The sequence below is a fragment of the Fomitiporia mediterranea genome (assembly GCF_000271605.1).
Source record: "Fomitiporia mediterranea MF3/22 unplaced genomic scaffold FOMMEscaffold_7, whole genome shotgun sequence".
In the NCBI taxonomy this organism is placed as follows: Eukaryota; Fungi; Basidiomycota; class Agaricomycetes; order Hymenochaetales; family Hymenochaetaceae; genus Fomitiporia; species Fomitiporia mediterranea.
The window spans coordinates 2,578,368-2,595,374 of record NW_006760392.1 but is presented as its reverse complement, the minus strand read 5'-3'; the positions used below and the strand labels follow the sequence as shown (position 1 = coordinate 2,595,374).

Below are 17,007 nucleotides of genomic sequence, written 5' to 3'. Positions count from 1 at the left end.
TCCCAACATCTTCCCTCTTTCCCCTCGCTCCCACATCCCTACATCCTTCTAACCTTTCTCCCGCTCAGTCCTCTCTATCTAACAATCTGCTACAATGCCGAAGAGGTATTACGATGCGATCGATGATGGCGCTCCGGGCGAGGACGACGCGCGCTATGCGAGTGCGACGTATAACAGTCTGACGGGTCTGCCGACTCACCAGTTGCCTTCTATGCATTCACATACAAATGCTTCTCAACAACAGCAGATGCATGGGTATGCGACGTATGCGGGTCAGCCATTTGCTAGTGGCTCAGGAGTAGGAGCGGGAGGAGCTAGCACTAGTAATAGTGCGAGTGGGAGTGCGCTAACTCCGTTGTCTATACCCTCGCTCTCAGTCACGCCTCCTGCAAACTTGAATCACCACCACCACCCTCTTCCTCCGATCCCACCGTCCTCTACTGCTTCTACCTTGTCTTCTCTCCCTTCCGTCTCTTCTAGCGTGCCTAGTACTGCTGCTGCTTCAACTGTCGCGTCTACTTCTACCGCAGGTTTAGCCACACAATCACATCCACATCCACACTCTCAAGGCACGACATCAAATAATAACAACAACAACAACAACAATATCAATAATAGCAGTGTGGGTATCCCACCGGACGCACCACCGCATAGCGAGATGGTCGAAGGCGAGGAAAGCTATACCTACCGAGTGACTCCCGAGATCCGCGAGACGCTGTTCCGCGAGGTACATGGACGCCAGTTGAACACTATGCAGCCTGTGTATCAGTTACCGGCTGATGAGGATGAGATTAAGGTTAGTTTCTTTGCTTTCTTTTAGTTTTTTGAATTCTTCGCGATTCTTGTTATTTTGGGTGTTTTTGTTGCGGTGGTGGTTGTGGTGTTGTGAGAATTGGAATTCTTGTGGTGGCTATTTCGTTCCGTTTCGTTCACTTTGCTTTGTTTTACCATTACCTTATTATTATTCCTTCTTTTATTTTTATACATTTATTCTAAAAAAAATCCATATTTTTCTCTCGAATGACGCGTCGAACTCAAAAATTCAAAATAAATTACAGAGACACGAATACTTCCACAAAATGATGTACATCGTCATGGGGGACAAGAACTGGGTCGGGCCAATGGAAGAGGTCCTCAGCGCTCCGTCAGATAGGAAACGTCGGGTCCTCGATATTGGATGCGGGAGTGGAATCTGGGCTATACAGATCGCGGATGAGTTTCCCGAGGTTGAGGTGGTTGGGTGTGACCTTGCCCCGATTCAACCGGAGTGCGTATCTAATTCCGTTTTCTTCTTCTCAGTTTTGTTTTTTCGAGTGATATTGCTAACATGCCGCATGACTTCGTTTTGAACCGACAGTATGGTGCCACCGAATTGCGAGTGCGTATATTTTAGTCTCTTCCGTCTAGCCGCCGTATATCCATAATGAACTAACACCACTCCGTCTCTTTCTTTGTTCTCTTTACCTTTCGGGATTCTTCTTCTAGCTTCGAACTCTTCGACGCACAACTAAACCCCTACCCGGATGAATACTTCGACGTCGTACACGCCAGGAGTGTACACACAGGAATCCGTAACTATTCTCTCTTCCTCGAAGAAATCGGTCGAATCCTCGCACCAGGCGGGCTAGTCATGCTCGTAGAGAGTGAAGTAAAAGCCCTCACAGAAGGGAAGATTCCTATTGACGCCGGACCGCGGGGTGGAGCTCCTGGTTGGCACGCATTTTGGGAACAGTATAGGAGGTGTTTAGCGGGGAATCATATTGATACTACTGTTCCGACTAGGTTGGGAGCGCTTTTGAGGGCTACGGGAGCGTTTGAGGAGGTTGTTGCGCAGGAGGCGACTGTTCCTGTTGGGTTTTGGCCGAAGGGTGCGTAAATAAATCTCCCTTTTTTCTCCTCCCATCGTTTCTCCCTCTTCCATTTTCCCACTCTTTTTTTTAAATCTCACACAACATCCCTTCAATCTCAACAGACGAGAACCTCCTAGCAGTAGGCGAACACGCCTGGATGGACCACGACCGCTTCATCCCGGGTGTCCGACCCTTATTCCTCTCATACGGGCTATCAGAGTTTAGGGTGAAGATCCTGGTGGAGGACGCTCAGCAGGATTTGTATTATCCGTTGACGAGGCCTTATTCGTGTGTGCATGTGAGTCATGCGAGGAAGAAGGTGTCGTGGACCCCGCCGAGGAGGAGGACAAGGAGGTTGAGGCGATGATAAGAGGAGGAAGGAGCGAGGAAGAAGGGAGAGGAGGAGGAGGGAAGGAGGGGAGGGGAAGAAGGGGATTGTATTTGTATTTTTCTTTCTTTCTTTCTTTTTCTTTCTTTTCTTTTTGCAAAATGCAACGGAGTTTGTAGTTGTTTCTTCTCACTTTGCTTCAACACGCAGCTTTTTCACGGTTTCATCTTTACCCTTTTTTTCTTCTCTCCTTAATTTTCGTAATTTCGAGGAACGTGAAAGCTAGTCTTTCTGTCCCATCTTTCTGTTTTTCCTTCTTCTTAATTCCTTCAACGTTGTTACGTTCTGGTGGTTTCCTTGTAATTTTTTCTCTTCAACACTGGATTTACCCCTCTTCCTTTGCAACCTTCTTTGCTTTGCTTTGGCTTTTCCGTTTTTCTATCTCTGTTGCATGTGGTTGTAATTGCGATTGTACGTCTTGTTTTTCTATTCCTGTTTTATCCCATTGCTATCCTATCTGTCTATCTGTCTCATTTTGTGTCCATCTGTCATTTCAATGTGCTGCTTGTTACACTTGTCTGTCGTTGTCGAAAGTGCTTTCTGTCTCTTCAGGTTTTTCTTTCATTTCTTTCTGCATTGGCTTTGGCGTCTAGTTAATTGGTGTAAATACCCCTCCTCCCCTCCTTCAGCGTAACCTTCTTTACTTTTTACCTCCTCCCTCTCTTCTCCCTCTCTCTTATTGTTTCCTGTGGCATCTCGCTCCTCCAGCTGTTTCAACAGGCTTGTAAAATAAAAATGCGCGATCGACGTCGAAAAAGACGTCGTTCTCTCTTTCTTTTTAAAATTCTCACTAGCTTTGGGTTGAAAGTTTACGTTCAGCAACGCCATTTCATAAAGAAAGATAAATTTATCCTCAAACTCAAATTGCATAAATGCAAAAATCACAGAAAACACGTAACTGTCATATAATTTCCCATCCCGCCCTGACCGAAACACATTCAGACATTCAGACATTCAGACATTCACACAGATGTATATATCAGTTGAAACGCCTATATTGCTTTTCAAGCCATTCGCAGGGAGAGGTCAAAGTCTACAAAGAGCACATAACGACACGACCGCCACCATCACATACACGCGCGCCAACTAAGTCTAAAGGGTAAAAAAGGAAAGGAGGGAGGGAAGGCATACAAGTCGACATCAACACCAACGCCAACACAAAAAGTACTAGCAGTGGCAGCGATAACGGAAAGTAAGCATACAGAGGGGGGGGGGGTTAGGGATACATAACGCAATGAGTGCTGCCGCAAGAATCCGACACAAGCCATTCCGGAAGATGAAAGGCGAGCATAATTCCAGGTGAGAAGAACGAAGAACGCCATGGATAGAAAGGGGCTCAACGGGAGAATAATAATCTGACTCAAGAGGAAAACGAAAGAATGGACAGCGCGCATGCACGCACAAGTATATCGTTAAAGTCAGATAATTTAAGCTGCTGCTTGAACAGACTCCTTAACGGCGAAGTCGTTCAGCACAGCGATCGCCTCATTGACTTTGCCTGTCAAAGCCTCCTGCGAATCGAGCAGACCCATCAACTCGTCATCTTCCATCTCAAGCAACATGCCGGTGATCTTGCCAGCAAGCTCCTCCTCCATCCTATTACAAGAAAAAATTTAGTTCAAATAGTGTCTTATTTACAATAGAATGGAATACGAACAGAACAATCTTCATGTAGAGTGCTTCGCCAAGCAGCTGCTTACGCTGCATAGGCGTTGCGGCGGCAAGGGCCTGGGGTGTGATTTGCGGGACGTCTGCCTCCCCAGCTGATGCCTCAGCACCTGTGGCAGGAGTCGCTGGGCCGCCTTGGACAGGTGCAGGTGCACCACGAGGTGGAGGCACGCCTGCCTTGGAATATGCCTGCGGGCGAGGGGCAGGTGCACCTGCGGGAGGAACACGATTTGGAACGACACTGGGACCTGGTGGAACGCTAGGGCGCACACTAGCACCGTTAGGAGCGGGTCCACCACGAAGAGGTGCTGGCCCTGGACCAGGAGGGGATTGTCCAGGGCCGACACGAGATGCATTAGTGGGACCACCACGAGGCCCACCACGGGGTCCGTAAGACGGAACGGGTCCATAGCCCTGGGGCGGACCTTGACCATAAGGCGGCATTGGCATTCCCTGACCGTTTGGCGCGTAACGCGGACGAGGCGGCATGATGCCAGGTTGTGGGCCGCCATAACCCATCATGCCCCGACCTTGAGGATAGCCTCCTGGGCCAGGGGGATAGTATATCGGTCCGTTAAGGTATGCGTTCGGGATACCCGCTGCAGCAGCCTGTTGCATCCTAAAGTTGTTCCGTGCGGCGATCTGTGACTCAAGCTGCTGCCTACGGACTTCGCGCCTCTGCGCAGGCGAGACGTACAATGGCTTCGAGCCAAGCATCTTGTTGTTCATCTCCGCAACTGCTTTTGTCGCCTCTTCAGGAGACGAATAACATACGAAGCCGAAACCCTTAGAGGTGCCCTTCTCATCCCGCATGATCTTGCAGCTCGTAATAGTACCGAACGGCTCGAACTCGGCACGAAGCTTGTCATCATCCATGTCGTCTTCGAGATTCTTGATATAGAGATTGGCGCCCTGATACTTGCTAAGCTTCTCCATTTTCGCTTGCTCATACGACTTGCGTAATTCCTCTTCACGTTCCGCCTTCTTCTGCGCACGAGTCACGAAGAGCTTCTTGCCATTGAGCTCAGTGTCATGAAGCGCGTCGACAGCCGCCTGTGCACTCTCGTGGTCCTTGAAATTAACGAAGCCAAAGCCCTTGCTCTTGCCCTCTTCATCCTTCTGAACGACAGCAGACGTGACTTCGCCGAATTTCGCGAACATGTCATTGAATTCATCATCCGTCACTTCAGTATCGAGATTCTTCACGTAGAGGTTTGTGAACTGGGACTTTTGCTCATCAATATGTGCCTGACGCTCCTTCTTGGAAATGTAATGGCCGACAAAGACTTTCTTGTCGTTCAACAGCATTCCGTTAACGGCCTTGATAGCTGTATCGGCAGCTTCGGCGGTGTCGTAATGAACAAACCCAAAGCCACGGGATCGGCCATTCTCGTCGGTCGCAACTTTGCAAGAAAGTACATTTCCGAAAGCAGCAAAAGTGTCGTGAAGAGCCTGGCGGTTATGCTATCGTTAGAAGCTCCCTATGGAGGTCGTACGAGTTGTTGACGTACCTTGTGGTCAATCTGCTCATCAAGGTTCTTGATGAAGATATTACCCTGACCAGTTTTGCGCAAAGCTGGATCACGCTGAGACCACATGATGCGGCTGAAACACTGATGAGTGACGCCACATCCTAAAGTATCTGTACAGACTCACCAAGCGCGATTTTTAATGAGAGAATAATTCAACTGCTCAAGTGCACGCTCGCCATCCGCGGCATTGAGATAGTTGACATACGCGTAGCCAAGCGAGCGCCGCGTCACCGCGTCACGGCAAACGCGGATGCTGTATGACGAGAATACCATCGATAAGCATCTTGTTTTCAGTACTCATATCATTCAAGCTACGCACCTAGCAACAGGTCCAATCATGTTAAAGATCTCAAAAAGCATTGCTTCGGTGACGGTCGAGTCCAGCTCCCCAACGTAGAGGGAGGCAGACGGCGTAGATGCGCCGGATGCCGGGGGTACACTGTATGGCATCGATGCGTGGACGGGCGCAGGCGGCTGCACGACCTGCGGAGCCGGCGCGGCGCCATCTTGCGCGGGGATGGGAGTATGTTCCTGAGGCGGGGCGGGGGCGGCGACAACGGGAGCGGACATCGTTTCGGTTTTAGACGAGTCTAAAATTTTCTTGAAAAGTGATTTGGATTTTTTCTGGTGTTGGGGCGGTCGGGCGGCGGCGGCGAGGTCGTTACTGCTTTGTTAACTTTTCTGCGACTGTAACAATGCACAATTAGAAAACGAAAGGCCAGTGCAAAAGCGAGGAACGCACACAGCGAGACAACAAGGCGACAACTGATGTAGATGGGTTTTTCTTGATTTTTTTAGGGTTTTAAAGAATAAAAGGTCTTTTTTTCTGCAGAGAATAGTCGTGTCAGTAATCGTCATTCGTATTCCCGACCATAGAGAAGCCAACGGATTGGAGGGAGCGACGGAGAGGGAGACACACCTTTAGAAAGAGATGATGGTTGTAAGAAACGAGGAGCGGATGCCAGTCTGGGCGCCTTGATAATCCCCATTTCAAACTCCGTCAATACAGCCACGCACGTGACATGCCACAAGAGTATTAGGCCACAGCCTTTGCTCTTGTCCCATCGCCCTACCAAGCTTTATATGTATGTGACTCTGCTCTCGCCCAACTCTTCTGTTCTTGCATGAATATAGAGCTGATCGTAGTCTGTTTCGGATGATACTATTTGTCTATAGTAAACTGCTTCATTGATTGTAAATTTCATCTGTGTACGCATTTTAATTGACAACATTCCTCACCTTTGACCACTGACAAAAGTCAAGAATTACATCCCGGTTATCAGGCCCTTTCCTGTACATCATCACAACTTACGGGTAATATTTTCTTTAAAGACACTTCCTTTACTGTTTCTCAGAACGACTTGGAATTGTGATCCTACGATTCCTACCGTTCTGATCTTTTATGCATGTTACGGTCATGCTACAGAATAATTTAAAACTAGGCACTCACATTGCTAGAGCTTGTTATAATACAATTCAAGCAGTGCTAGAGCTTCGATTTGTTGCGAGCAGAGGCTTGACAATTTGCAAAAGTGACTGCGGCCGGGTTGGTAGTTGCTTAAATCAAATTCAAAAATTACTTGCCTGTAAGAGCACAAGTTTTACGGAACGTGCCCTTGGTAAATCATTTTTCCAGCTAGCAAGCAAGGATAAAAACATGCATAAGGCTTCAACTGCAACAGCCCATTGAGCTAACAATATACATTGTATACTGCTTACAACAAAGTAAGTTGCAGCGTCTGTACAGTGTAAGCCTGTGTGTTTTTGTAGAGAAATTTCCTATTTAGCAAAGCTATGAGTCAATAATGCAAAGTATTTATATATATATACCATTCGATACGTTCTCTTGTAAGTTACGGATACAGTATGGACGGAAAATGATATATTTTGACGTCTCTCCAAAAATTAAGTATTATGTACAGAATAATTGCTACAGCTCACTTGAAATATGCCAAAAAACAGAGTGTTCGTGCCTAAAGCAGAATATTATAGATAGTCTACTCTAATCTTCTATCTTTACAGAGGTCCATTTAGAACCGTGTGGCAACCTGGCCCAGTCGATCCTGACGTCTCGGTATTGGAGTTGCAGAGGATAGTAACAGATAGAGGAAGTGGCAAGCCAATTTACTCTAATTTTCTATCTTCACAGAGGTCCATGAAGTGCCATGTAGTAAGTGAGACCAATCAATCCTTACAGGATGACCACGTGCATTGCGCGGGATGCAGATGGAACTCATGTCACATATGCCGTTCCGGTACTCATGAGGGACCCATAGAACGAGACCGCCGTCGTAGCCTCGGATCCATCCATCATTTGGAATAAATGGGGGGTACCTACTGAGTGTATAATCTCCATTAGAACTAAGGAGGGTATATCGTCCATCCTGTGAGAAACCAATTAAACTGCCTTGATTTGCATGAAGCAGATCATTGGCAGGAACACTGGCTGTAGTATCCCAGATGCGGATGGTCTTGTCATCAGAGCCAGAGACGATGTGACGTTTGTCTGGGTCTGGGGAATACTATGCAACACAGCCAACGATTCCTTCGTGCCCTCTAAGTGGCTCACCAATGGCAGTAAACTTCTCAGCATCCCAGATGCGGATAGTATGGTCATACGAGCCCGAGACAATGTGACGTCCGTCTGGGGATATGTAGTACTATAAACCAGATCTTCTTGGCCAACAAGTGGTTCGCACTCGGCAGAGGCCAACTCAGCATTCCAGATGCGGATTGTCTTGTCAGATGACCCAGATACAATGCGATGTTTGACAGAGGAATATTCGACAGAACAGACCCGGTCTTTATGACCGAGAAGCGGCCACGATCTAGTACGCCTTGATCTAACACACCAGATGCGGATGGTATTATCAAACGACCCAGAAACAATGTACCATTTGTTATGTAAATACTTGACAGAACGGATTGTATTTTCATGTCCCCGAAGCGGCGCTCTAATGGCAGCACCAGTTTCGGCATCCCAGATACGAATGGTCTTGTCGTATGAGCCAGAAACAATGCGACTTCCATCTGGAGAATATGCTACGGAACAGACACGTTCTTTATGTCCTCGGAGCAGCAGACTAGGAGAACCGATAACCTCAATACCCCAGATGCGGATGGTCCAGTCGTGAGACGCAGAGACGATACGACGCCCGTCTGGGGAGCATGCAACACAACTTACTGTGCCTTCATGCCCTCGAAGGGGTTCACCAATGGGAGCACCCGTCTGAGCATCCCAGATGTGAATGGTCTTGTCATAAGATCCAGAGACAACAAAACGTCCGTATCGGGAATAAGCAACAGAACAAACCCAGTCTCCATGACCTGGAAGCAGATTATAGGCAGGGGCCCTCGTCTCAGCATCCCAGATATGTATTGATTTGTCATCAGACCCAGATACAATGCGGCTTCCGTCTCTGGAAAATATTAGGATATACATTTTACTTGAGCAATTCATTAGTTTTGTAGTCAAGTAAAAGACAAACACTGGTAGCAAATTCAATGTATAAAGCTGAATTAATAGCTCTTGTAAGAGGAACACAGGAAGTGATCACACTTACTCATTTAGCTGAAGAGATTCTGCAGGTCTCTGATGCACTAATTAATATCTATTACAATAACAATACTGTTATACAAATAGTTACATTAGACAAACTCAAATATTTGGAACAAACAAAGTATTTAGATCATAAGAAAGATTTTATTAAATGCTACATTGAGTTAGAGTACATAAATACAAAATACATACAGACGAATGATTAACAAGCAGATATATTAACTAAAGCACTACATGTACCACAAGTCAAACATCTTACCAGTTTACTCAGACTAGTAAGAGTTTGAAGGGGAGTATTATGAGATGATTAGTTCATCAATGGACAAACCACAAGACAATGACTTCATAATGTCTCAGTTAGAATACATACAATATAAGGACGAGAGACACTGAGCAGTCAATTGTGACCTCACCCCTTGTCTATGTGTGCCCCCCTTAAGTTTTCCCTCTCAACAAGTTCCTATAACAAGACTATTTGTATTTGGGATGCTCAGACGGGGGAAGCCATCAGGGAACCGCTTCGAGGGCATGAACAGGTAATCCGTTCTGTTACGTAGTATGATGCCCTTCTTGCATCATACTGTCTGCATCTGTATAACTGTTCAATATTGATTGATTTGTGCTGCCAAGTTGGAGCCAGACATTGCTTGTAGTTTTTAAGTACATGTAACAATGTTTAAGTGCTAGATAATGCTCCATACCAGGGTCATTAAGGTATTTTGCTAACTGATTTGTTGCAAATGCTATATCTGGCTGTATACAGTCTGTAATGTATCTAAGTGTACTAACCATGTTCATGTATAGTATATCAGACATTTGTTTTCTATTGTTATCAGTTTACAATACTGTTTTTAATTGTGTACCAGGCTGTATAAGTGTTTGTACACTTTGTTTGTTTGTAAGTTTGTAACATTCTATTATACTATTAATATAATGTGTCTGACACATCCTAATGAATCTATACTCTCTATTGTATTGAATCTCTATACTAAGTAGCTAGTACAATTTGCCACTGTCTGTATATTGTAAATAATGTGTAATAGATTGTTTTATTATTACAATAGTATTATTATTCATTACTACAATAGTAATATTGTCAACATGTACAAATAATATGGCTACAGTTATTTCTTTCTTCTTTACAAAGAATACAGTGTTATTATGTTCAGATTTTGTTAATCTGCATTTAAGTAGTATATTAGATAGTGTTTTATACTATCTTCTACTAGCTTGTTTTAATCTGTATAGTACTTTTTGTAATTGTAATATTTGTCCATTCTGTAATCTGTCTATTAAGTTACCTGGAGGAGGTTTAACATATATTTCTTTGTCTTCCATCAATTGTCCATACAGATATACTGATTTTATATCTATCTGATGTATTTTATAATTATTAGATACTGCCCATACTAATATTAATCACACTATAGATAGTCTAGTAGTAGGAGCAAATAAATTGTCTGTATAATAGTTAAGGCTGTCAATCTGATAGTTTCCTTAAACTACTAATTGTGCTTTGTATTTTTCTATACTATTGTCAGTGTATCACTTTATTTTATAGACAAATTGTGTTCTAATAATGTTAATATTATTGTGTGGATTTGTGATTTCCTATGTATTATGATTTTCTAATTGTTTTATTTTGTCTTTCATAGCTGTAATCCATGAATCACAATCTGGACATTGGATTGCTTCATAAAATGAAGTCAGATCCAATTGTATTTCACTTATTTTAGTATTAAATTCTGTTAAATGAATGGCAATATTATCTTCATCCTTTTTACTAAGTGTATACATGTGTTTTATTATGTGTTTATTCTCCATGTATTGTTCAAGCTCAATAGTACATTCTGTCAGTTTCTGTTTCTGTTCCAATCAACATAATTTAGGTTCTACTTCTTTTTCAGTTAATTTAACTTTGTTGTCTGTTAAGTCTGTTAGTTCTGCTACTTTTCCTTTTTTGTTAGGATCAGTATTGTCTGTATCATTGTTGTCTGTTCTTGTTATTCTATTGTCTGATTCATTATTTTTAATTATTAAACACTTGTTTGTATTATTGTTTGTATTGTCTATTTTCTCCCCTTCAATTTGAGGAGGTTTACCTTTGAGAAATTGAATATTTTGTTTGATAGTAATTTTATTATTGTGCCATGTTTTATAGCCTTTACTTTTATTGTCTAATCCTATCCAACAAGCAATGATACCTTGCTATTGTATTTTTGTAGGATTTTTGTTGTGAATAATAATATATTGATCAAATTTGTATATATTATCAATTGTTCTGTGTGTTCTGTAACATTTATAATGTAGGGTATTGTAATTTAAAGTAGTATACAGTGTTCTATTATGAATATAGGTAATATGAATTGCTACTGTTAGTATTTATTCCAGATAAATGTGTCATATGTCTTAGACATGTCTTCTGAGACATACATCCAAGACACACAATATTAGATAGCATATATAATACTTAATATAAGGACAATGAAGCTCATAGGACACATATAATGGTACACAACACATTACAAACTATGCAGTTGACTTGTATCAACACCTACACACTATGAGCAGAGTCTACTGAACCCCTACTAGTGTGACTAACTCTTAGTATCCTTGTGAGCAGTGTGCAAACCTATAGAAGAATATTTCCTATTGTTTAGGAAACATTGCAACCTTAACACACTAACAGGTTATGAGCCTTACACTCCCTGCTCATATCTACATTGTTACTATGCTTTTATCTTACCCTCTACAAACACAATGCTTCAAAATCATCATCTCCACAATTATGATTTCCCCCTCAGTAGTTATATGCATGACTATATGTACTATGATTGTCATCTCAAATGCTTTGGTGTACTATACACTATAGTACAAATGATTAGATACACTCAATCATATTATACTTGATAAGTAACATCAAACTACTTCATTTAATGCTGAATCCACTTGATTCTACACGTATGATCTATTCTACTTGTCTACAAACCTTTGGCACTCCTATCTGAGCATACCAAATGCAAATCGTCTTGTCCTGAAGACTACAATTGCTTTATACAACAAGACATGCTACAATACTCATAGAAGGAATGTATTATCTATGAGGACCTAGACACACCTGTCTGAGCATCCCAAACACACATTGATTTATTAAAATAACTTCGGACGGATTAGTTGCTTTAAAAGTAATGAATACCCAGCAATACTATATTCAAACACTGAATTACTTCATCTTACACTACAAAGATACGTTATAATAATAACATCTCACATAATGAACAAACATTTAATATTATATTAATAATACAAATGATTAATACTATAAACAAAAGAATAATGCTAGCAAAGCATAATAATAATATAAAGAAATACTATTGTGAACATACAATCAAACTAATAATGATTAGACAAACAAATAATATGAAAACGAGAGTATAAATGCAACTAAAGCATAATAACTCAAATATAAAAACAATTTATACTATCACAAACGCATGGTCACAATAAATAACATATATTTACCATATACAAATATATTGCATAGATATATGAATATACAAACGTATGAAGTAATAATAATGCAATCAAACACATAAAACTATTATTTATTAAATAACACAAAGTTATATGCAAATGCAATCGAATGAACACATAATAACAATAAAAACAATTAATAAAACACACGAAACAATGTTGCAAACATTCTAAACATATAATAACAAACATATATACTTATACAAAGTATTACATTAAATTAAAACATAATGCTACAAATGATGAAACAATATAATGATGCATATATGTATAATATTGACACAATATCAATACTATACAGGCAAATACATATCTTATACCTTACACAATTACTATTATAATGCAAAAATCAGACAAACAATAGTTACAAATACACTGTAACAATATTATGTATACCAATCATAAGATATACATGATAACAAAGTATTAAGTCAATACAATTAATACAAACAGTTTAAACAATATAAACATATTTTGGATGCATTGAAAATATTATTAACATACAAAATGTTATAAACAATTAAATGTCACTTAAAAACTTGACAAAATACAATAATACAGATGTAAACAAAACAACTAATGCTATGAAACATTAGAGCCTAACATTGGATAGTCTGAAGGGCCAAGCAACAGAAAGAACACTGTCACCAAGTACACAAAAGACAAACAAATGTTGGAACGAAATCCAAAAGAAACAAACATAAGTTTGGAACTTAATCAGACACTTCACTAATGATTAAACACAATGTGTGACGGATTTAATAGATTACTGCAAACAGCAGAAAGATATTTATTCACAAAAGAATATATCTATGATTAATAAATAATGAATATCATTAACTATTCAAAGTCCAAACAATGTTATAACAGCATATTCTTCATTAACAGCCTTGCTTAAAGCTTGTGCCCATCACAAAAGAATTAAATTAATAAACAGAATGGAAACAAGACACAATAGCTCAAATACTTTTGTCATCAAACAGAAGACAAATGATACTGAGCAAAACGAAATAATGCACTACTCAATGTATGCAAATATAACAAACAAAATACACAAACTTAACATTACTAAACAATACAATGGATTATATTTATCCAAATAACAAACTATTCAGACGTATGTATAACAATCAAACGAAATACACAAGCATACATGCAATCTATTTGAGTATAAACTTGAATAACAATCAGTATAATGCCAAAAAAAGAATTAATAACTAAATTGGACAAAGATAACAAATAACATTGAAATTATTCAACAAAACACATTCATGCATTCACATACAATGCTTAAACAAATAATAGAATGACAAAAACATACAAACAAATTGATTATACATGAAAGCCAATTACTCAAAGTGAACCTTCTTGAATTGAAGGGGAGTAATAACAGCATATATTTACAAAACATAAAACATAACAAACGAACGATTGAAACATAGCAAACGATTAAATGATGTGGAAATATTGACTACATTACTATTTAATGTTGTACATCCTACAAAACACAATTATAAAGTTATTACAACAAATTCAAAGCAAATCTGTTGAATCTGACAAGCAAATCCAATGAATCCAACAATAATATACCTATGCAAGAGACATTTTCTCTAAAAACTTTGATGGTTACACTATACATAACACTATTGAACAAATTATGAAAGAATATATTACAGATTATATACCTAAACATGGAGAAGTATGCTACATGCAACAATGTCGAGCAGAAAAGCATCTCTAGTACATATCAAACTATACAGAATTATAGAACAGAACTATGTCTTCTGCAACAGAATGTATGTTACATCGAAAATAACAATTATGTATCATGTGAAACTTCCAACACTTATTCCCTAACATGCAGGACATAATAGCAAACGAATAACTAAGTAAACAAAATAATATTTGGACATATAACTGGGAAATAATCCAGACAAGCCAAGAAATAGCACATATTCCCAAAGCAATCTACACTAGACGTGTGAAGCACTTGCTAAAATTAAAAGAAGTAACAGACATAACAGCAATCAAAACATTAATCCTTTCAAATAAAACAAGATAATGTCAATCATAATGAACAAAAATGAGCAATACACTCAAAATAAACAAAATAAATTCATATTTCATAACAAACACACACATATATTTAGCAAATAAAGTGAATATAATAATTAAAACAATATCAAACAGAATTTGATACAAAATAAATGATAAACGAATGAATATTATGATATACAATGAAAAATAGAACTGCAAAATACACTATTTCATCTATCTACAAAATAAAAACAACAAACACATATTATAATTGTGCAAAGCAATATATATTAATCAAATAACACTATACAATGATAATAAAAACATTATCACAACAATAAAACAATACAAACATACAAATAATGTTATAGTTTGTAAAAGTCAAAGGACACATTAAACAATAACAAACACAATGCACACATATAACAATATCAAATATATCTATTGCAAAACGGCAAAACAATACAAATGTACCATATGTTTAAAACATAAATAATGTGCCTAAACAGACTTACAAACAGTCAGATGATAAAATAAAACAAATTACAATGAATAAAACCTTAATCAACCTTGATATGAAGCAATCTGACATATCATAAATGATATTACAAATTGCAAACAATACAATGCTTCAATATAAAGGCATAGAACTATTATTAAATGCTTAAAAGGTATGAATACAAAACAAACACAAACAAAGATGATACATGATGAATAGAGGACATCATAATAACATTGACAGCACATTTTACAAGCATGATTCAACAGTTTCATTGTGAAAGTAAAAGTGGAAAAACTACTAGTAACACAATTCAAATACACAAAGTGTACTATCAACTAAAATAACAAACTACAAAGAAAAAGAATGTATTGAATGTATAAAAGCAAATATTGAATGTACACCAATACCAAAACTACATCAATCTCCTCTTGTAAATCAATTTGGAGATCTTATTCATATTAATATTATTAGTCCTATCAAACTGTACACATATAAAAACATACACTACTTATTAACAATTGTAGACAATTCTACTCATTAGTGTATAATACTCAAATTACAAACAAAATCTGATACATATATGTAATATGTATAATGGACAACCAAAATATTTACACAGTACAGAGTTAAAATAAAGCTTTCACAAAGTGATAACAATACTGTATTCCTTAGTGAAGATTTCCAACAATATTTAGATTCATAAGGAACAAAACAAAGATTAACAGTACATCATACTCTACAACAGAACAGAATAGTAGAACAAACTCATAAAACTATATTTAGAGGTGTAAGAGCATATCTAACATCTACTAAATTACTGTTTACATTATAGGCTAAAGTAGCTGTTAGTGTGTTAAGGTTGCAATGTTTCCTAAACGATAGGAAATATTCTTCTGTAGGTTTGTGTACTGCTCACAAGGATACTAAGAGTTAGTCACACTAGTAGGGGTTCAGTAGACTCTGCTCATAGTGTGTAGGTGTCAATACAAGTTGACTGTATAGTTTGTAATGTGTTGTGTACCATTATATGTGTCTTATGAGCTTTATTGTCCTTATATTAAGTATTATATATGCTATCTAATATTGTGTGTCTCAGATGTATGTCTTGGAAGACATGTCTAAGACATATGACACATTTATCTGGAATAAATGCTAACACTCCCCTTCAAACTTATACTAGTTGATCAGGCTAATATAATGTTTGATAAGTGTTTGTTTGTTGTTTTACTAATATCATTTACATCTACAATGTAAATGTTTCGTTTGCTTCATATATTAAGTCCACTGTAAGTGTTGCATTTGTCCAATGTATTATTATAACATTCAATGTAATAAATCAATTGTTAATTCAATTATGATTGCTAAGAGAGCTGCAGGATCTCTTTAGTGTTCGTTCGTTTGTAGTTTTAATATTATTAATGTTATAGTTGTCACTATAATGTTTTATCATTTGTATGATAGTAGTTTTCTTGTTTGCAATTTAATATAATATGTTATAACTTTGTTTCGTTTGTTTTTCATGTTATATTGTTTGTTTTGTGTCATAGTATGTTTATTTCTTCATACTGTACTGTTCTACAGTTGTTCTGTTATTCGTTTCGTTTGTATTTGTATTATTATACATGTAGTTCGTTTTATATTCTTACACTCGTTGTGTAATTAGAATTGTACTTTGTTTGTATTGTTTTGTTTGTATAGTTAATACTATATTTAATAACAATGTGTGTGTTATTAATTTGTTCACATTAATTTGTATTCTAGTTGTGTCTTTAATAATTGTTTAATATAATTGTAACTTATATGTCCAAAGTGTTTATGTATATTATAAATAGATAGTTTGTTCATTGTTTTTAACAAATGATTATTGTACAAAATATACAAGTTATTTCTCAATTGTATATGTTTGATGTATTTATTACATAGTGATGTTATAGTAC

At 38.4% G+C, this 17,007-nt stretch overlaps 3 protein-coding genes across 3 annotated transcripts; 1 reads left to right on the top strand and 2 right to left on the bottom strand.

Annotated features, from left to right (window-relative positions):
- Positions 1–22: 22 nt before the first annotated feature.
- Positions 23–2,904, top strand: FOMMEDRAFT_21076 (S-adenosyl-L-methionine-dependent methyltransferase). The gene is made up of 5 exons (XM_007267693.1): positions 23–796; positions 1,059–1,267; positions 1,358–1,378; positions 1,486–1,868; positions 1,973–2,904. Exons 1-5 carry the CDS (start codon positions 659–661, stop codon positions 2,215–2,217), a joined length of 996 nt encoding a protein of 331 aa, XP_007267755.1. The 5' UTR covers positions 23–658; the 3' UTR covers positions 2,218–2,904.
- A 413-nt stretch (positions 2,905–3,317) lies between these two features.
- FOMMEDRAFT_124714 (polyadenylate binding protein) lies at positions 3,318–6,069 on the bottom strand. The gene is made up of 5 exons (XM_007267692.1): positions 5,758–6,069; positions 5,563–5,691; positions 5,418–5,511; positions 3,896–5,358; positions 3,318–3,834 (listed from the first exon to the last, which is right to left on the bottom strand). Exons 1-5 carry the CDS (start codon positions 6,006–6,008, stop codon positions 3,666–3,668), a joined length of 2,106 nt encoding a protein of 701 aa, XP_007267754.1. The 5' UTR covers positions 6,009–6,069; the 3' UTR covers positions 3,318–3,665.
- Positions 6,070–7,836: 1,767 nt separating this feature from the next.
- Positions 7,837–8,880, bottom strand: FOMMEDRAFT_157553 (WD40 repeat-like protein; the record flags this gene model as incomplete). The annotated part of the gene is made up of 1 exon (XM_007267691.1): positions 7,837–8,880. The coding sequence occupies one exon, from the start codon at positions 8,878–8,880 to the stop codon at positions 7,837–7,839; it is 1,044 nt and encodes a 347-aa protein (XP_007267753.1).
- Positions 8,881–17,007: the final 8,127 nt, after the last annotated feature.